Source organism: Stegodyphus dumicola, chromosome 7, assembly GCF_044657685.1.
Source record: "Stegodyphus dumicola isolate Sdum_Otavi_A_Nest chromosome 7, ASM4465768v1".
NCBI classification, from domain to species: domain Eukaryota; kingdom Metazoa; phylum Arthropoda; class Arachnida; order Araneae; family Eresidae; genus Stegodyphus; species Stegodyphus dumicola.
Window position 1 is genome coordinate 98,237,691 of NC_140774.1, and position 22,482 is coordinate 98,260,172.

General features: G+C 31.8%; 1 protein-coding gene across 1 annotated transcript in view; it reads left to right on the forward strand.

Annotated features, from left to right (window-relative positions):
- qin (tudor domain-containing protein qin) overlaps positions 1-13,800 on the forward strand; it is a 255,808-nt gene extending 242,008 nt beyond the window's left edge. Inside the window, exons 37-38 of the mRNA XM_035358504.2 lie at positions 1,681-1,840; positions 13,316-13,800. Of these exons, the coding sequence (XP_035214395.1) occupies positions 1,681-1,840; positions 13,316-13,435 (280 nt within the window). The 3' untranslated portion in view covers positions 13,436-13,800. The remainder of the gene's footprint in view (positions 1-1,680; positions 1,841-13,315) is intronic.
- Positions 13,801-22,482: the final 8,682 nt, after the last annotated feature.

Below are 22,482 nucleotides of genomic sequence, written 5' to 3' on the forward strand. Positions count from 1 at the left end.
AACTAGAAAAGATGCTTTTATAATACATTATTTATTGGATTACTAGTACATTCAATTATAATCCTTGTAAACAAACAAACAAAAAAAATTTAAAAATATGGACAAAGTACAAAAGAGTAAAAAAGTTACATGTACAGGGTCTGTTCAGAAAGTAATGAGGCTGTTTACATAAAATCCATTTATTTGAAGATAATTTTACGGACACTTAATTCTTCAAAATAGCCTCCTATTGCATTAATACACCATTGCCGACTCTGCTACCCATTCATGCCTGCCAGGAAGTCTTCAGCTGGAATACTGTTCATTATGTTTTTTCTGAAGTTCTCCAGAATGTCAAGACAATACCTTTTAAGTTGGATTTTAACCTTTAAAATAGAAAAAAGGCCTGTGTTGACAGACTGGAGCTGTACTGTGGTTGAGTCGGCGTTACGACATTGTATTTTGTGAGGAACTGAGTGACTTTGAAGGATATGTGGACTGGTGCGTTATCATGGTACAGAATCCACTTATTTATGAGCTCCAGGCAGATGTACGCAATTAACCATCCTCAACCTGTGAAGCACTTCTTCATAAAAATCTACATTAACTGTCTGTAGAGTGGCATGAACTCTTTGTGCACTATTCAGTTGGTGTCAAAGAAGGCAGTGAGCATGGATTTCAGTTTTCATTTGCTCACTTGAGCCTTCTTTTTACAAGATCGGGGCATATGCCACTCTGCCATCTGTCTCTTTGTGTCGGGATCATACTGAAAAACTAATGTTTCGTCCCTGGTAATCACTTACTTAAAAAAAGTAGGGTCGCTTGTTGTTATGCACTTAAACAATTAAAGCAAAATTGACTCGCTGTTTTCTTTCTGATCATCAGTCAAAAACCTTGGAACCAGTTTGGAAAAAATTTTCCAATTTTAAAGTTCTTCTCTGATGGTTTGATGCACAATTGATTTTGTAATCTACATCTGCACAATCATTAACAATAAACATCTCCACAATCATTCTGACACTTACCTGACAATTAGAATCCAAAGCGCTTTAATTTTAGCCATATTGTCTGAAGTTTGAGAACTTGATGGATGCCCAGCACGTTATTCATCATTGACGCCTCCCTTTTGTGTTTGAAAGTTTTGTGCCACCTAAACACTTGAACCTTGGACAAAGAATCCTTCCTATAGTCTTTTTGTAACGTGGCAAGTGCCTGAGTAACCGACTTCTATAGTTCTATACAAAACTTGTGGCATATCACTGCTTGACATTCCTCTACATTCTGAACACCTAACACCACTTTTAAATGTATATCCGCTTCACGAGCGATCTGTGTGCTGCAAAGACTCAAGCCCTTCTGACTTCTACCTATGTCTGTAGCTGACAGCCCTCACCACCTGTACTGCCCGCAAACTCAACCTTTCGGATTTCTACTTGGCATGAAAAATTTAGTCTCGTTGCTTTCTGGACTGACTTTGTAACAAAACAGCATATAGGCAAGTACTTAACTTCTCAAAATAGCATATATGGTATATAAGCAGAACATTAAAATTGTTTGTAGTGAGCAGTCGGTGTGTTAAGTTATGCAGCAGTTTGGTGTTGAGTGAGTGACATTTCTATGTGCCTCTTGGCAAACTTATTCAAAAATTATAATTATAAAGTGTACAAAATTTTATTATTACTTAATTTTCTTTAATTTTAGTTTAAGAATATTGGAAGATCATTTTATTAACTTTCCTGTGCAAGTGCATTTCTGTGAATTATATGGAGTGAAACCTGTTGGTGATGACTGGGATCCAAGTGTTAAAGAATTTTTAATTTCAAAGTTAATTAGCAATCAAGAAATTTTTGCAAGAGTCATGGTAAGTTGCTTCTTTTTCATGTAGAATTGTGTATCTACTTGCATGTCTGTTTGTATTTGCAGAACAGAATGCTGTTATTTTTATTGCATTGATATATTATAAAATTAATATTAAACTTTTACCTGGCATATTTTTTATATAATCTGTTTAAACTTTTTCGTTACACCATTGTAACTTTCTCAGGTACATTATTTATTTATTTATTTATTTTCTTTTTGTTGTTAAAAGTAAAGTGATAAAGCTCATGACTGAAAGTGGATTATACCAAAGGTCAAATAAATAGCATATTTGTGAGAATATATACAGATAATGGACTTAAAGAAAGCTCATGACTGAAAGTGGATTATACCAAAGGCCAAATAATTAGCATAGTTATGAGAATACATGCAAATAATGGACTTTGAGAAAAAGCAGATAATTGATCAACAGAAGGCTAGTGGGTCAACTAAGCACATAAGGGTGCCAGTGTGGTATCTTTGCATGACACTCAGTTGCCTAACAGGGCTTAGTGACCTTCTTGCCTGTTTAAGAACTTGGGACCTTCCAGAACTTTAGTTCATTCTATATCAGATATCTCCGAGGATTTTTTCATTTTTAATGGTTTAAAATGCAATATTGTGTGCAGCACATTGCAAGAAATCTATAATTCTTAGGTTTGTTCTATTTGAAATAAAATGATGATGTGTTTTTTTTTCACTCAACATATTCCTATCTAGTAGGTGAAAGAGGTCTCTTACAAACAATATCCTCTGTCTCACATTGCATGTTGCATGTATAAGCGTTACTTTCTAAAACCATCAAAATTATTGTGTAAATACCGACTTGAGATTTTTCATTAATTGTTTCAAAACATCTGTGCCATGTTTCGACTCAATTTTTTGTTCTTGGAATACCAAGATTTACTAGATTGAGTGCGAATCAGAAATCTAGAGGGAATAAAGAAGGACTTCTGAGTAATCCTTTCAGTTCTCATGTTCTGCCTGATTTCATAATGTACATAAGTCATCTTCTTAACCACTGTACGTCAGAATAAGAGACTTTATCTCCCAAATACAAATATCACCATATGGAAGATAATCAAGAGTTATAATGTGTTGAAGTTTCAAACTAAAGTCATCTTTGTCATACCTTTTAGCAAGCCCTGATTTTACACACTTTGTCCTAAATGAAAGCAACATCCTTTACTTGCAGCTTCTGAGAATTTGTCATTAGACAAATCAATTGCTGCATTTTCCAATCATAATGAATAGCTACATAATGAAGTGAAGATTTAACTCAAGGTCATGTTCAGCAGCATAAGTCATTAAAATATTGAAATAAATGAGTATAACATTCCTCTTATTTGCTGGTTTTGAAGTGCAAACAAGAGGAAGTGCTTTTGCATTTTCACCCAAGTGATGAATGGTACACACCTGAAAGAAAAGTTTTGTATTAGTTTGAAAATGTCCCAACCAAGATCCAGTAAAAGGCTTCTTTCACCAGTGCATTTTTTGGGGGGGAGGGGGATGAGCAACAACAAGCTTTAATTATTAAAGGATGAATCTTTTATTGGAAATTTTTCAACACTAAACAAAGTTCTAATGCAGTATCAAAATTTTTCAAAATTGACTTCAAAGGCAAAACTTCTTTAGTAGCTCTTTTTATAACTTGACTTAATTCAGGGTGACTAAAGCATTTTGTTTGTATATTATCTACTGCAATATCAGTTTTTTAAAAGCATTAGGTCTATGATTATGTTTCCATTGGCTCTGAAGGAGTTTTGCACTTCTTGCAAAAATTACCTCTGTTTTTGCCTTTGCTCATCAAATAACCATCAATAACTTTAGAGGACTCCTTTTCAAGGATACAACTTTACACACTTGAGTCATTTTCAAAAATAATATAAACATTAACCCCTAATGCGTCAACCCAATATGTGGCAGTAATTCTCGAGGTATAATGAAAATCCTTCAACAGCTTTTAAAGGTGCATTATCTAAAAAGTTAAGCAAATAATTGAACTTATCAACTTTAGATAACTTTTCATTTTGGTTTATTGCCATGCCAAAAGTATAAAATGTCAGCATTTCAATAAAACTTATCAATCATAATTTTTGACAATTTATCATTGTAATCAGAGTTTCTATTAACAACTTCAGAAACAAAAGACATGTTACCATTACCATGAGCAGAGCCATTAGAAAACAGCAAATTGTTAACATTAATTTTTCTTCTAATTTTGTGCCTCTGAAACTCCATTTTGTAATCTTTTCCTTGTATTCCAGGGCAATTTTGATTTCAGTTTCAATGTCATGTACATCAGCTACATCTCTATTTTTTGCATCTAATGCTTTCAAAGAAGCAGCTTGTAAAATTTCTAATTGTTCTTCTAATGTGTAGATTTTTTTTTAACCACATTTGACTTTTTAAATACAGTCAAAAGTCGTTAATTCGGACACCCATAATTCGGAATGATCTATAATCCGGACATCAAAACTAAAAACTTTCTGCGCATGCGCCGCGTTGGCACATGCGCAGAGGCATTCACGTGTGCGCGTAAGACCTTTTACGAGTGCGCATATGAGTGTGTGCAAGTGCAGAATACGTTTTCGCGTGCGCATTTTATGTATAATGGACGTATAAGCTAAATAATTATCTATTTCAGTTAATGTTGATGATTGCGTTGTTCCTTAATTTTCGAATTGCATCCGGCTTATTATTTTTTGCAGACTGTAAGAGCAATTTTATAAAAGTAAGCTTAAACTTTCGATTATATCAAATAGAATTTCCGATATATATTTGTTAATATGTAACGGATCTAAAGCGAAAGTATGTTTTGAAATCCGAAATCTGTTTGTCAATTTCACACTGCTCGGCGGCGGGCGCGTAATGAATTGGAAGTTGATTTGTCAGCACTATCCTTATCTTCAGCGCAGATGTTTTTATTTTATTTGGCTTATAATTCCTTACCAAATGTAGTATTTCATCTCGATATGCTCTGTCTTTGATATGATTTAAAACAAGTTCCTCGTCATTATAATTCGCTTCCGATAGCGAAGAAAAGTGACAGAGGTTATTGAAAACAAAAAAATTTCGATTGACAAATTAGTCGGTGTTCTTGACACAGCAATTATAGGACTTGAACGGCGGAACTTTGTAACTGAACAAGAAATTATGTCTGTTTAATAGAATTAAAGAGAAAGTATTATCACATGAAACGAAGCAAAACTTAAACAACTTACATTGAAAGAAATGTTTAATAAAGTAAACAAATAAATATTAAGCTTTTTCTTTTTGCAAATTTTGATACCCTTTAGATCATAATTGTTCTTTATTTCATAAATTACGGTTTCATATTTTTAATTTTAGAATATCTGCATGCCATCTTACGAGATTTAAACTGATGATCTATAATCCGGAAAAATCGGTAATCCGGAATCGCCGAAGTCCCGACGAGTCCGGATTAACAACTTTTGACTGTAGAACATTTAATTAGTATTTTTTATTGCCGCTAGATGTGGCTGTATGTCTGTTATGGTGAAATATATCGAAAGTTCAGTATGTTTACCTTCATTCCTATGCTATTTTTTATTTATTTATTTATTTTTTTTTTTTTTTTATTATTATTATTATTATTATTTTTTTTTTTTTTTTTTTGATATTTTGTTTCGGAATGAGAGTGAGATTCGTGGGAGGGTGTTGAGCAGTGTCTCTTTAACTGCGTCATTTGGTATAAAGAAATGCACATGTTTTCGCTGCATTGAGGTACTTTTTATTTTTGCCATATACAGTCAAAAGTCGTTAATTCGGACACCCATAATCCGGAATGATCTATAATCCGGGCCTCAAAGCTACAAACTTTCTGCGCATGCGTCGCGTTCACGCATGCGCACAGGCGTTTACGAGAGCGCGTAAGACCCTTATGGCTGCGAATATGTTTGTGCGCATGCGCGTTTAATGTGTAACAGAGTTATACGCTAAGCTAAAGTTATCTAATTCAGTTAATGTTGCAGATTGCGTTGTTCCTTAATCTTCGAATTGGATCCGGCTTATTATTTTTTGCAGACTGTTAGAGCAATTTTATAAAAGTAAGCTTGAACTTTCGATTATGTCAAATAGAATTTCCGATATATATTTACTACAAAGCGAAAGTATGTTTTGAAATCCGAAATCTGTTTATCAAATTCACGCTGCTCTGCGGCAGATGGGGGGTGGCAGAAACGTCATTATTAGATTATGATAGATTAGAAAGATTATGTCAAATAGAATTTCCAATATATATTTACTAATACGTAATTTGTATCTACAAAACGAAAGTATGTTTTGAAATCCGAAATCTGTTTATCAATTTCACGCTGCGGATTGGAAGTTGATCTGTCAACACTATCCTTATCTTCAGAGCAGATGTTTTTATTTTATTTGGATTATAATTCGGTACTAAGTTTAGTATTTCATCTCGATGTACTCTGTCTTTGATGTGATTTAAATCAAGTTCCTCGTCATTATAATTCGCTTCCGACAGTGAAGAAAGTGACCCAGAGGTTATTGAAAACATTTCGATTGACAAATTAGTCGGTATTCTCAACACAGCAATTATAGGACTTGAACAGCGGAACTATGTAACTAAACAAGAAATTATGTCTGTTTAATAGAATTAAAGAGAAAGTATTATCACATGAAACGAAGCAACTTACATTGAAGGAAATGTTTAATAAAGTAAACAAATAAATATTAAGTTTTTTCTTTTTGTAAATTTTGATACCCTTTAGATCATAATTGTTCTTTATTTCATAAATTACGGTTTCATATTTTTAATTTTAGAATATCTGCATGCCATCTTACGAGATTTAAACTGATGATCTATAATCCGGAAAAATCGGTAATCCGGAATCGCCGAAGTCCCGACGAGTCCGGATTAACGACTTTTGACTGTAGTGGGATAGATGTTCAATCATTAGAGATTTTTTTTAATTACTCTTCTTAGATTTCCCCCTTTTTTTTATTACTTTTCTGGCATTGAGATGAATATTCTGTATCGTTAGCGAAACGTATTTTTTTTAATGGCAAACGAAAGTACTGTGCAGTGTTTGAATGTAGAATATACACAAATGCTAATTCCTTAGTGTTGAGTAATGTAATGGCTCTTACTGCATCAAAACAAATGAACATGTTCTCCATGCTCTGGAACACTTTTTAATTTAATTTATTAATTTTTCTTATTTTTATTTTATTTTTTATCCATTTATATTTATATTTTATTATTATTTTATTTTTTATCCCATTATAGTGGAGTAGATGTTTTATCATTAGAGACTCTTTTATTACTCTTTTAGTTTTCGGACATTGAGACGAATATTGAATATTTTGTATCATCGCTTAGTGAAGAGTGTTTTTTTTTTTTTTTTTTTTTTTTTTTTTTATGACAAAACGAAAGCACTATCTGATTGTAGAACAACATCCACAAATGTTAAATGAGTTAAATTTGTTGAGTAAAATAGCAGCAGATATTCTATTCCTGTGACATATGTGATGTTAGATGTTGCATACACCCATATTTCAAAGAATATCATACACTGTCTCTTTTTTGAAATATTGCTTCCTTTTCCTTACTTGCACATTGAATTTTTAATGAAAGACAGTTTTAATATTTTTAAATTTTAATTATGTGTTGTGTTAAATATAATCTGCGATTGTTTGGATATTTTTCCATATATATTTATTTGTGGGATAAGGGGAAAATTATTCTAGAATGAATATTTTATAAAATTTTTAAGTAAAATAAAGCTTTAAAATTAATTCTGACAACTACCTGAATGTTCTTCTCATAATGTATCAAAAATTGGAACAATTGGATGAAAAATTTAATTTGTACGAATTTTTTTTTTTCCAAAGCAGCATGAATGGCCCATCCCCACAAAATGACGCATCTGGGTAATGTGCTGTCTTAAGACAATGCTTCGGTAACAAAGATGCCCATCATAAATGGGTCAAATGTTTTAAATAGAAAGTGAATTGATACATTAACAGACCCTAAAAACTACCCATTTTACTAAATTAATTGAAATTAAAAATGCAATGTTAAATACCCTAAATTATAAGATAACGTGAAGACAATAAATAAAATATGTAAATATTGCATAATAAAATGAAAATTGCACTTATTGCATTTACAGTACCTTAGTGAGGAGAGGTAATATCCTTTGTAAGTAGTGGGGAGAATGAGTGGAAGAGGAATTACAGTACAAAGTCCGTAATCCGGACTCGTCGGGACTTTGCTAATTCCGGATTAGGGGTTTTTCTGGATTATTGATCATTATTTTAAATCTGGTAAGATGGCATGCAGAAATTATACAATTAAAAATATGAAACCGTAATTTATGAAATAAAGAGCAATTATGATCTAAAGGGTATCAAAATTTACAAAAAAAAAAAAAAAAAAAGCTTAATATTTATTTGTTTACTTTATTAAACATTTCTATGTAAGTTGTTTAAGTTGCTTCGTTTTTTATGCTAATACTTTCTCTTTAATTCTATAAGCAGACATAATTTCTTGTTCAGCTACAAAGTGCCACTGTTCAAGTCCTGTAACTGCTGTGTCGAGAATATCGATTAACTTTTAAACCAAAATGTTTTTGTTTTCAATAACATCTCTGTCACTTTCTTCACTGTCGGAAGCAGTATTTTCTGGATCTAGAACCATACTACAGATTTCGTCGTCTGTTAATTGATTGATGATTGGGGCATTGTCATCGCAATGAAAAACTTCTGTTATATCATCTTCATTTATTACCACTTCTCCACATTTCTTTACAAAATCCAATAACTGGAAAATTTCACTTTTAGTTTGCAATGTCAGAAAACCTTCAAATTCGCGGCTATCATCTTTGTCATCCTCACCATGGAATATGGTAGCTGGCATAAATTATGCCAAGCATTTTTTAACATATCTGGAGACACATCCTCCCAAGATCTTGTGATGCTCCACACAGCAGATTTTATGCTAAAAAATTTCAAAAAGTTTTGAATAGTCTTGCCATTGTTCAACATAGATTTTTAAAATGTTACTTTATATTTGCATTTCAGTGTGTGCACTATTCCCATATCCATAGACTGAATGATAGACACATAATTTGGAGGGAAGAATAAGCTACATTATCTTTCACTAAAACTTTAAATGAAGTATGCGGCAAACAGTTGTCAACAATTAGGACTATTTTTGAGTCATCAGGTAAACCAACCGAATTCAAATGTCACCGAGCCTCAGGTCTAAAATGATTTTCAAACCAATCATTCATCAACGCTTGTGTCATCAATGCTCTTTTATTTGCATGATACATAACAGGGAAAATTGTTACTTCTTTAAATGCTCAAGGTCATTCATGTTTTCCGATTACTAAAAGTTTGCACTTGTGCATTCCTGCAGTATTTGCGCACGCTAAAATTGTTAAAGTCGCTTTGGAATCTTTGACACCATTTGGAGCCATTTCTGTAGAGGTTGCCAAGGTATTTTGTGGTACATACTGCCAGAAAAGACCAGTTTCATCAGCATTGTAAATTTGTTCTGGAGATAATTGTTCACTAGTAATGTGTTCAATGAATTCATCTGCAAATTGTTCAGCAGCTTCAGTGTCAGCTGAAGTTTTTTCACCTGAAATTTTTGTCTTATACCATGGCGATTTTTTAATTTGATTAACCAACCTGTCGAATATCTGCACTAAATATTTAAGTTCATTTCTTCGTGAAATATTTTGACTTGAGCCATTAGCATTGGACCCGTCAATGGCACGCCCTTGCTGTGATGCTGTCTGACCCATTCAATCATCACTTTGTCATGATTGTCACTTTTAGCGTAATGAACCCTTTTTCTGTTATTCATTCAAGGTGTCGGAATCTTCAAAAAGTTCCTTTTTCTTTTTGCTTATGTCGTATACACTTGACTTTCCAATGTCATATTGCTCACATAATTTTGAGACAGATATGCCTTTATCCATTTTTTGTTTGATGGACGTCGAAACATGCTTTAGCTTTGTAGATTCTTTGGCTGCTTCAGAATTGGAAACTCTTTTTGGCATAATCGAAAGTTCAAGCTTAATTTTTATAAAATTGCTCTAACAGTCTTAAAAATAATAAGCCTGATCCAATCAGAAGATTAAGAAACAGTGCAATCTGCAACATTAACTGAAATGCCTTAGAATCAGTGAAGATAATTTTAGCCTAGCTTATACCGCCCGCTATACATTAAATGCGCATGCGTAAACTCATTACTAGTGAACGCATGCAAAAAAAAAAAAAAGTTTGTGGGTTTGAGGTCTGGATTATAGATCATTCCGGATAAGGGACGTCTGGATTACAGACTTTGTACTGTATTTTGTAATATCACACTAAATAACTGTACCTTTCTTATTTTATTTCTTTTGATTCTTTGTATTACTGCTTGAAGGTTTGAGTTCACTTTCCCTCTTTTCCAGATTAAAAAAAAAATAAATAAATAAATAAATAAATAAATTTTAAAAAAAAAAAAAAAAAAAAAAAAAAAAAACTTTCCACTGTAATCTGGCATTTGCAGCAATGCTAGTTGTTCCAAAATAGAACATCACATTATCATTGAATACTATTCATTACTGCTGTCTTATGATGCCACTTTTACACAATGGCTTGTGTTGTAGCCCAAACAGATCACATTTCCTTAATATCAGCCCAAGAAATGCTTTTCTTCAATGCCGCGGCGCGCAATGAATTGGAAGTTGATCTGTCAGCACTATCCTTATCTTCAGGGCAAATGTTTTTATTTTATTTGGCTTATAATTCCTTTCTAAATGTAGTATTTGATCTTGATGTACTCTGTCTTTGATATGACTTAAATCAAATTCCTCGTCATTATAATTCGCTTCCGACAGTGAAGAAAGTGACACAGAGGTTATTGAAAATGAAAAATTTTGATTCACAAATTAGTCGGTATTCTCGACACAGCAATTATAGGACTTGATCAGCGGAACTTTGATACTGAACAAGAAATTATGTCTGTTTATAGAATTAAAGAGAAAGTATTATCACCTAAAACGAAGCAAATTAAACAACTTACATTGAAAGAAATGTTTAATAAAGTAAACAAATAAATATTAAGCTTTCTTTTTTTGTAAATTTTGATACCCTTTAGATCATAATTGTTCTTTATTTCATAAATTATGGTTTCATATTTTTAATTTTATAATTTCTGCATGCCATCTTACCAGATTTAAAGTAATGATCAATAATCCGGAAAAATCAATAATCCGGAATCGCCGAAGTCCCAACGAGTCCGGATTAACGACTTTTGACTGTACATAATAATTTACAAAATTATGTGCCAAGTCTGAAGGGGAACAAGTACACCATTAGAAGAATTTCCAATGGTATGCTCTTTTTGGTAAGATAAGCCTTCGCAAAAGGAACAAAAATTCTTATGAATTCACTTATTAAAGAAATTACTTGGTAACCACATGTTGGTGTGTATTCGTACCTGCCAACTTTTACGAAAATGCGTTTGTCTTTACGATTTTACGATCGTAATCCATTTTTTACGATCTTTTTCCTTTTTCATGTTTTTTTAGTGATTTTTGGTCGAAATTTTAGAATTTTTCGCAATTCAGCGATTTTCGCCAATTGCATCGTGTTTTACCGCCAACTACTGACTACTTTGAATCCAGTAACCTGCGGTTTCTCCCAACTCGCCGCTTAACCAGCCATTCCAATGCGCTGAACTTGTTTTTCCCACTTTTTTCTTTGTGGGCGCCACATTATTTTTTTCGCGTTCGCTTCAGTAGCAAGGGAATTACTCAGCGAGCGTGGATTGTCGGATTCTGGTTTTTTTTTTTTTTTTTTTTGCTTGCACGTGCTAATTTTCTTAACATGTTAATATGTCGTTGTTACGAAATGAGTTCAAAAAAACCGTGTTCTCAATAGTTTTGTCCTGCCTACAAAGCCGAATTTCCAACAATTAAAGAATCCTTCAAAGGAAATAACTATGCATTTTGCAACGTGTGCGTGTGTGCCTTCATAATAAGTCACGGTGGAAAAAGCGACATTGTGAATCATGTTAAGTCTAAAAATCATGAAGTTAATGCTTCGGCTTCGACAACGTCAAAAAAAGTGGATGATTTTTTTTCAAATTCGGCTACGAATTCGGATGCCGATGTCATTTTGGCAGAGTGTTTGCTTACTGCATTCCTCATCGAACACAACATGCCGCTAAGCGCTGCCGATCACGCCGGTTAACTTTTCAGATGGATGTTTCATCTTTTGACAAATTGAAAATTCATCTTTTGAAAAGATTCATCTTTTTATTGATAAATTTCTATTTTTTGTTAACAATTAAAGAAAATGAATGCCATAATGCTTTAGATAAACTACAGAACCAATTTTCTGCTGCACAGTTTGAAGACTTTGCCAGTTCTGGAGAAGATAGACTTGATGTCCTCGTTGGTACCTTAAAAAGAATAAAAAGAGCTCATGGAACACCAAAATATGATAGACTAGCAAGAGTTTAATGTGCTATTCTCGTAATTCCACACAGTAATGCTGAGTGCGAGAGAGTCTTCAGTGTTGTAAAGAAAAACAAAACTATGATTCGTTGTTCAATTTCACCAAAAACTCTAGAAAACATTTTAATTGCTAAATGTTATGAGGAAACCAATTGTTATGACAGAAAATTTTCCAAAGAATTTTTGGCTAAAGCCAAAAAATGGACTCTAAATTCATTGCAATAATTTTTTTGTGTAACATTAAGTTCTTATTTTATGTTTCCTAATAAATTTTTTAGTTACTACTTAACTGAGATTTACTAATATAAGTACAATTTTCTTTTTTCTATTTGTATAAATTGTTATTTTTTCAATATCAAAGCATGATATTAATTCTTCGTGTTCTTCTGAATTTTGGAGAAATCTGAATTTGGGGGAGAAATCTTCTGAATTTTTATTTTTAGAGGTTGGCAGGTATGGTGTATTCTTCATGTAATTGATCCTGCTCATTATTACTTTGTTCTTTTTAAATATATGTAGATTTTCAAAGTAATTTGGAAATCTTGGCATTATCTTTAAATAGGCTTTATCTTGCAGTCTCCAATAGCCTTACTGTGAAGCAGCAGTCTAAACCTATTTATTATTCATAGGTGGATGTACTGTTGCAGCCTTTTCTCTTACAGTTCTAATGTAGATTCCTTTAAATAATTTCTTGGAGAAGAGGTCTGTCTAGCCATAACACTTGCTGTGAAACTAATATCTTATTTTACTAAAATTGCTTAAAATTATTAATAAAAATTTCTATACTTCATCTTAAGAAAGTATTTGTCACTTAAAAAGAAGAGAGAAAACATGTAGAGTATATATTTCTGTAATGTACATAAATCTTAGTTTATATAGAAACACTATATAATATGTAACTTACTCTTTTAATGTGGAAATTTTGTTACATGATTTATTGAGATTCCTTTAAATATCTTTCTCTTTATTTTTTTCAGGTACCAGGGAAAATATCAAAAGTTGATTTATGTACAAAAAATGAAGGTGGAGAATTTAAATTAGCATATGAAGAGTTGATTGAAAATAACCTTATTATCTTAGACAAAACATCACAGTGACAAATTGCATTTATGCATCACTGTATTTATTTGTATATTGCATTTCTCATATGTAGTTTGTCGTGTGCCATACATTTGTACATGAAGATAATCATTATATTTCTAGTTTGTTAATTTTCTGTTAAGTAAGTGTACATTCCAATTTCTACCATTTCTGTCGATTCATATGAAAAGGTAATCATTATTTCATCCTCTGATTTTTAAAATGGAAGAGTTTGATTGTTTTCAAGAAGGTTGTATATGAGAGACAAGGACATTTTATCATTTTATTCATCCCCCCTTTTATAGTTAAAAGCTGTTAGTTGGCAAACTATTTGTATAAAAATCAAAATTCATGCATTAAAGTCTTTTTCATTGATCACAGACTGTGTATACTGTTTCACAAACTGAAAAGTTCATTCTCAAAATATGCAAAGGCTATTATAAAAAAAATACATATCTTGTTAAAACGAGTAGTTATATTTTATAAGCATGTGTAGCATTGTCAATAATCTGTGTGAAATTTATTTTCATATTGAAAATATCACGTTTATTTGATAATAATATGTAACCTTCTGAAGCACTTAACCATCTTATTGAAAAGTATTAAAACAGTGTTAACTATTTGATAGATGTAGGTGGAAATGTGTAAATCTGTGTTGTAATTAAGTAATTTCTTTCTATTAATATTGTCAGGAAATTTAACTTTTACATAAGTTATATATAAATAATATATGCTGCACAAACTAATTCCTGATGCTTGCAATTAATTATACCTAAACATATAAAAGTTTCTAATGAATGATTGCAAAAAGAATCATTATTTTAGTCACGTTAATTTTAAAATGCTTCTGTAATTATGCAGGGTTGTATTGATGATTTTTGTTGCTAAAAGTATTTAGCTGTAATGATTGAATGTGTATATACAAACAAAAATAATTTCATTTTAACTGTTAAGTAACATTACATTACAAAGTGAAATGCTGCTAATATGAATAACTAGATATTTACATTATTTAATAAAGGTCATAAATTAAAAGGGTAATAAAATTGTACTCAAGAAATGATTTGTAAAATGTTAAGCATCTAATTTCTAATGAGACTACATGCAAATTTGTGTTAAGTGCTACATAAAATTTAATCTTTTCTATTTTCAGTTACTCTTAATAGATATCATACAGATAACGTGATATAATTGATTTTGTGAACTGCTGGTCTGAACTTTAAATTATTTTTTGCCTATTGACGGTAGATTATACAATATTTAATACATTTTCACTTCATTTATTATAATTTCAATTCTGCATTTTAACTTTTATAGTCTTTTTTGATGGAAAAAAGTGAGTCATTGTTTATTGACGCAGAAAATAAAACTTGCTTATGTTTGAAAATTTATTGTGGTACAGTAGCAATAGATTATTTGTTACTTAATATACAGTGAATTCTGCTACTTCCAGCTCCAGATAATTTTACTATAGATAGATAGTTGTCAGTTATGGTGGTTATTAATTTGCATTGTGATCGTGCCCATTGGTAGCACCATGGTGATGGTGACAGTATGGAGGGAAAAAAGTGATGTGTGATATATTTATTAATGCTACGAGATGATAGGAGTTTCAGCATGAATGGGACATTTTTAAAATTTATTGCTAATAAAACTACAAAAATGTGCATGTATGAGATTTGGCATTGCACTTGTTACAAGACTCTATCTAAATTTTGTTCATTCAGTCAGTACTCCATTGTAAAGAGAAACTTATAATTAAGTAATGCGGGCAATCCACCCAATTAATTCACTGTAAATTAGGCAATCCACCTTAATGCAAAATCATGGTGCATTTTTACTTTATTTATTCTAAAACATAAAAGCGATACAATGTTGCCAAACCGTAAAATTTAACCTTTAAAGAAATTACATTTATACAATTGTTGAGTTGCTCATGACAGCACTGAAGATACATAATAATCCTAATAAGCAACAGGTTGTAATCTCTTTTGTAGTTTATTATTATTATTGATTTAATTCATTAACTCCTTGGAATAAATACAACAATTGGTATGAATTTGAAATTTAACCCTCTCAGAGCTTTATATGGTAATTAGATTTTTGGTCATTTGGCACATATTAGTTTGTAATTTAAGATATTTTGCTTTCTTACTTTCTTTAATAATGTAAATGTCATTTTAATAAATGTAAGTTTATTAAAAAAAAGAGACTAAAAAAAGTAATTATTCAAATTTAGCTTGTAAATTCTGTTTAAATACAAGTTTAAATACAAGTATTCATGACAGTTCCGTAATCCTGTGCCGCTCAGAGGATTAATGTGTATTTTCGAAGTTTTTAAGAAAACATTCGAAGTGAAAGATCAGGATGATAGGCAAGTTGAGATCATAATGAAATCTTTTATTCATTAGCTATTTGTTATCAAATTAGATCATTATTTAGATATTTGGTTAATGTTTGGTGAATATGGGCTTAAATTCTCATGTAAGAGTTTAAGTTGTTTAAAACATTAACCGACTAACTGATTCAGATCATTATCTCCTAGAAAACAACTGTATAACAAACTATAGTGATTCTTACAAGTAATAAGCTAAAGAAAACTGTTCTATCATAATTAATGGCAATAATCAGCATACTTTAAGGTGCAAGAATATTTTAATCTTGAATATTGAGTGGCTTCTCAAATATCTAATCTGTCCATTGAAATAAAAAGTCTACTTTATCTAACTATGCTAAAAAACAGCTAATAATGTATATTGCCAGTAAATGTGAAAGCTCAAATCAATGTAGAAAGCCAAAAATTTCACAAAACAGATTTTATATATTTATACTGTAATAACAATATCATGGGTTGAACAAAACTATAGTTCCATCATTTTTACAGGGTTCGTAGTGGTCCTTATAAGTGCTTATAAGTCCTTATATTTGAAAATAAAATATAAAGGCCCTTATAGGTGCTTACTTTTTCTTTAAAGCCCTTATTTTTTTGTTTTTAGTGCTTATTTTTTGCTTTTAGTGCTTTTTTTTTTTTTTTTTTTTTAATGAAATAGCTTTTTCCCCTTTTTCTGTATTAACGTAACCTTTAGTGTGCACGAAGAGTACAGACAGGTGCCCGTCATTCTATTGGTCAAAGAATTACGAAAGCAGTAAAAAATTCCGGTACATTCGGCATTCTTTTCCTCCCACCCAAATACTACACATGTTTGAATTTCTATCAAGATCTTAATAATTTGCATTCTCGTTCTGCTTGGTCAGTTCATATTCCTGTTTATTATGATCATTATGCTTATATTATGAGCATATGTATGAATGTTTATAATAACATAGTTGCAGTAACTGCTGAAGTATAGTAAACTTCCAAAAATGGTTGTGTTTTAACACAGATTAGCTTTCTAAGGAATAATATTCGGAATGGCTTAAATAAAGGGTAAGTAATCGAATAGTCAAAATAATTTCATTTTTTTGGCCAATACATTATACAGTACGAAGATTGGGAGGTTCTCACCTTTATCCACAAAATCTCGAATATTGAAACTGTTACAATTCGCTGCAAAACAAGCAACAGACTTTTTTTTTTTTTTTTTCCAATCTGGATTGAATAGGACTAAAAGTTCTGCGGTCTACCAACCCAAGCGAAGAATGATTCTATTCCGGAAATTTAACGCCGTCTGTTGAAAATTAGAATGAAAAACACCGCAGTTATTTAGTTCTTTATTCTCCCCATACCGGCAGCTGTTGATTCCGATTGCATAATATCACGTAGGGAAGAATTACGGCACACGTATTGCTCAATAACGTTTGCGATATTTTGCAGAGATAATTAATTTTGATGTTCTGTCGGAGATTTGTTTATGAACACTTAAAACCCCTTCGAGCCGGGTAGCACAAACGCCCGCTTATCGCGGAGGCCGGCAGTGTCTTATGCGAGCGTCTCTCCAGGGCCAGGGGCTTTTTTGCTACTAAGCCTAAATCCATGAAATTTCCGAAGTATCAACGCATTGTTTAATAATGCTCTATAGAGTATTTAAACGGCTTATGCTTTATAGATATTTTTATACTATATACTTTAATTACTTTATTTTTTGTTTAAATGCATATTTTACGCATTTTATTTTCATTACTTACCATTTTATGATTAACATTATACATCTAAAAACTAAATATATTACTTAAAATTCTCTTTTCATATGAAAAATTTGAAAACAGGGATCTACACACAGTCCTACGTTACATTCCTTGCACTCGTAATAACTCATTTGCTGTTTTGGAGGATTTTTCCGGGAATGTGAACAAACGAAGCATTGTCGTCTCATTTTCTTACCAGTCTCTTCTGAACAAAGTTTTGGAAAATGTCTTTCAGTTAATCTTTCAGAATCAATATTAGAATATCAGAATTTCAGAATCAATATCTGAAATATTTTGCATCATTTCTGCTATTTCATGCTCTGTTAAACATTTTCGACGCTTCGACATTGCAACGATAAAAACAGAAAGAATTCACGTCTAACAAGATCTAATTATTTTCTAAAAACTGAACTGCAAACCGAAATACCCAATGCTTTAGCGCAAATAAATTTTCTCTACTTAAATAAACAGCTACCACGTGCGAATAAAGTGCGATTTAAAGAGACGTCATAAATCATGCCATTCGGAAACATTTATTTCCCCTTTTGTTTATATAATCAAAAACACGTATATGTGAGTCATGCTTCTCTCATTTTGAGTAGAAGGTCTAATGTACATGTATCTGAAACCATTTGGACATACAGTGCCATCTTGTGGCAGAAATTATAGTTTGAAAAACGTTCCAGGACACTGGCACAAATACATGACAGTCGGTAGTGAACGGGAAAATGCTCTGGCACGCCTGCCTGTCGGCCGGGAAGTGAGTGTGTTCGTTGCTGGCACGTAGATGTGACAGTCGGCATGAAGGGGTTTTAAAAGAGTTTTACTGTGCTTGCTAAGCAGAATATTTTTCAGTTCCATTGGTTTATTTTTGTATGATGCACATATCGAAATGTCAAAAGCATTTATTTAGCAGAAAAATCTAAAGAGCGGCTACAGTCTGTCCCGGACCCCTTTTTTTCTTTTGCTCCTCTTTTTCAAATTACGCTCGACTGTCCGAATATTCGCCAATTTCCAAGTATGTGGGTTAGTTAAGCTTTTACTGTTAAAGGATGACTGCATGAAGCAAATTTTTGTCTTCTGATTTCAGAAATGTTCCTCTTTTTTACTTAAATTACTTTGCTTGCAGTATCTGTTAAGGGAAAACTCATATACAATGAAAATTTAGAAAATGTTCAGAATTTAGATTTAAATTATTTAAATATCAATATGAGTGTAAAAATAAATTGTATTTATTATTAGGTTCCAAGCGAATACAATAAATGTGCCTTATTATTATTTATTTTCTCTATTTTGAACTGAAATTTCATCATTAAATCTTGTAATATAAGTTTAGTTCTGCATAGTTTTTTTTCCCTCTCATTGTAAACTAGTTCTGTAAATTGAACTGTTATTTAAAATTAAAAAAAAGGTAATTATTTTCCATGATTGAGGTAATGCTTATTCTCTCTTAATAAATACTGCGTTTCTCATATTTTAAATTACAAGTCTAATTTTTAAGGTTATGCAGTTGTGTATAATGTAATTAGACAGGTGCTTATTTTTTTTCTTAAAATGTGCTTGAAAAGTGCTTATAGGTGCTTATTTTTTTAACTAAAATGTGGCTATGAACCCTGTTTTAAAATAGGCTACCAGATGGTATAGTGGTTATGGGAGCCGGCTCCGATGCCAAAGGGCCCAGGTACAAATCCCAGAGAAGGCATGGTTTTAACTGTTCATCCCTTCATAAGAGGCAATTGTGGCTGCCTATTAGGTGACTCCATAATAAAATGGCCACCATTTCCGGCCTTAGGAGAGACAATTGTTGGAAAGGCAAGTGTTTACTGTTGGGAGGGGGGAGATTTAATATTCAACTTGATTCCATAATTTGAAGATAATGCAGTAATTTCTTTGCTCGAAATGATGTTTTTACTTAACAGTGCTTAATATGGTGTCATTGTTGGATTGTAATCTGAATGCTGAAATCATTCTAATTTATGATTCAGTAGTAATTTTGTAATACAGGGTTTAAAATACATAATTAAAGTGATCCTATTTAGACCCTGTAGAACCCTTTCTGCCAATCGGATTTTGATGAAACTTAGTATATACATTATATGGACTATGGGAAAAAGATTTCTGCAATAAAAAAAATAGTTCAAATTTTGACCACCAGATGGCAATTTAAAAAAATTCCTAATGCAAATTAGTCAAACCTATAAAGAGACTTGCAGCCAAAGCCAGAAAATCATTCTGCTTGCCTTTGTCATTTTTAATCATGCTCTTACAGAAGAAAGATCGAGCTTTACTGGCAAAACTGTTTTATCAGACCATTGTCTTCATGCAAGATGGAGCAACTCTCCACATTGGGCATTAAGTCAAAGAGCTGCTTTGTACTAACTTTGGCGAGAATCATGTAATATCCAGAGCATTTCCAAATGCCTGGCCTCTTCTTTCTTTCTACTTAAATTCCTGTGATTTCTGGTTGTGGGGATTTCTAAAAGACCATGTTTAAGGAAGAGGAATTATAACTTTACGTAAGTTGAAAGCCAGCATTACACGGCATCTTGCTGAAATCCCTCAAGAGTTACTTTGCGCTACCATTGAACACGCTATAATGCGCTTTCAACACATAATTAATGTCAGTGGTGCACACATTGTACACATTCTGTAACTGAATATTTATTTTAATTATTCTGACAGATTTTTTTTTTTTGTTCTCCTTTTTTCATCACAATTTCTCTGGTGGTCAAAATTTGAACTTTTTTTTTTTTTTTTTTCAGAAATTTTTCCCCCATGGTTCATACAACATATATACTAAATTTCATCAAAATTCAATAAGTAGAACGGGTTCTAAAGTGGTCTAAATAGGGCCACTTTAATTATAACCACTGTGTATGAAAGACTTAAAAACAACATTTCTTTTGAAAATGATAATTATATCTACTCAGATTGTCAAGGGTTTCACTATATGAAAATTCACTTAAAATGCTTTATATATTTCTAGCTGGCAGTGCACTTTAATGTTCTGTTCTTTTATTTTTATGGAGTGTCAGAAACCAAAATGGAAAGATCATCAAGGTAATTGCCATTAGACTTGTTACTTGTAATTAAAGGTATGACCAATCAATTTCCTTTTATTTAAACTGTTAAATTCACGATTCTTTCGTGTTAACTTGGATGTATCATTTAACTGCTGTGTGTTTTTCAAGTTTAGATTTTGGAATAGTTTACAGCCAATCACAATATTGAAGTTTTCAAAGTGTGTTCAGAAATGTAAAGGTATTTTAGAAATGCTAACAGCATCAGTAACACACAAAGTTTCAGTCGGATGAAACTATGTTGGAATAATCATAACAAACTAAGTCTTTATTTTTGTATAATATAACAAATTTAAAAGAAGCAGAAAACTCGTAAAGCTATGAATAATACCATCTTGACTCATGTAGTGTAACTTGTTCTTAAATCATTTAGAATTTTATTGTTTGGTATCTGCAAATTTAAGTATTTGGAAGTTTTGTTTTCTGCTATAGATAAAATTCTAAAGTGATGCGGGTGGTGCTAGAATGAACTCGGACTTCTACTTTATAAAAAAAAAAAAAAAAAAAATGCCAAGGAGCCATTGTCTTAACCTATTCTTTGTAATTTCACATTTATTTGAAAACAAACTGCAAAATGTTCATTGCATTTTGAAATCCATGCAGTATGTGATCTGATGCTTTTACTTAAATATTTATTTCTTAAGTGGCATCACTAAAACACCATTTTTAAGTATGAAAATAAGTACAAATGTTTAAGAATATATAAAAGAAAATGATTCCATATATATTTTAAGATCTTTTAAATTTTTAATTCCATTAAATTTAAATTACTTTCAGTGTCCCTAGGCCCACCAGCGGCCGAGTGGTAAAGTCGCTGAACACTGGTAGTTCGGTCCGAGGTTCGAATCCCGCGAACGGGCTGGCTGCATGGGCGTTTTCGTGGTTTTCCCCTTGTGTAACGTGTATACGAGCCAGTTTCCCTTAGAAAGTCCTCCACGAAGGCATCCCTCCTCTTAGGCAGATAGCCCTCGAGGCTTTGCCATAATCACACACACACTCCAGTGTCCCTAAAAATCATTCGGCCATATACACTAGGAACGTTGTGCAGCATGGCTAAAAAAAATTGTCACTTTTATGAATGGATGTCTACCAGGCTGCTGCAAGGTGATGAAGAAGCATTTGTAATATAGTACTTTTCATACTGTATAGAAAATCTTTAGCTTCAAAATTTTCCAGCATGATTCAGTTTGAATATTACACCCAGGGTTTGTATGGTCCTTAAGAGTCCTTTTGACAGTTCACTGACAAATACGATTATCTTTTAAATGGGTTCAAGGGTTATAATTTGTTCCTGTTTCTAATATAAAGGATGGGATACTGGAGTTTCTGCTCAAGGAGTGAAACATAAGCATTTCAAAATTATTTAAATTTTTTCTAATGAAGAGCTCTTAAACAACTTTCCACTTTTGGGGATGTGAATTCTTTTATTAAACGGCTCAAAATTTGGTTACTTATCAACATTTTGGCAATTTTAAGATCATTTTCTATAGAAAATTTATGATTCGGAGATTTTCGACGATTTTTTTAAAAATATTATATTATTGATAAATTTAACTAAAATAATGGTAATATATTAAAATTATGTTTAAGAAATAGCATTAAAAACATTTGTATTTTTTTGCTGTCATATTATGAAGCAACATTACTTCCCGTTTTTGCAACTTATTATACAGTATTTTGAATCTGAAAAATAAACAACATAATAAATGCTATAAAGCACAGTTTACAAAACAATTCATAGCAAAAGCAAAATAGCTATGTAATTAATTAAAATTTTCTTCCTTTTAATTTTTTCATGGTAAAAAGATTTTTCATGAAATATATCTGTACGTAAGGACAGAACAAAATACTCTTTTCCT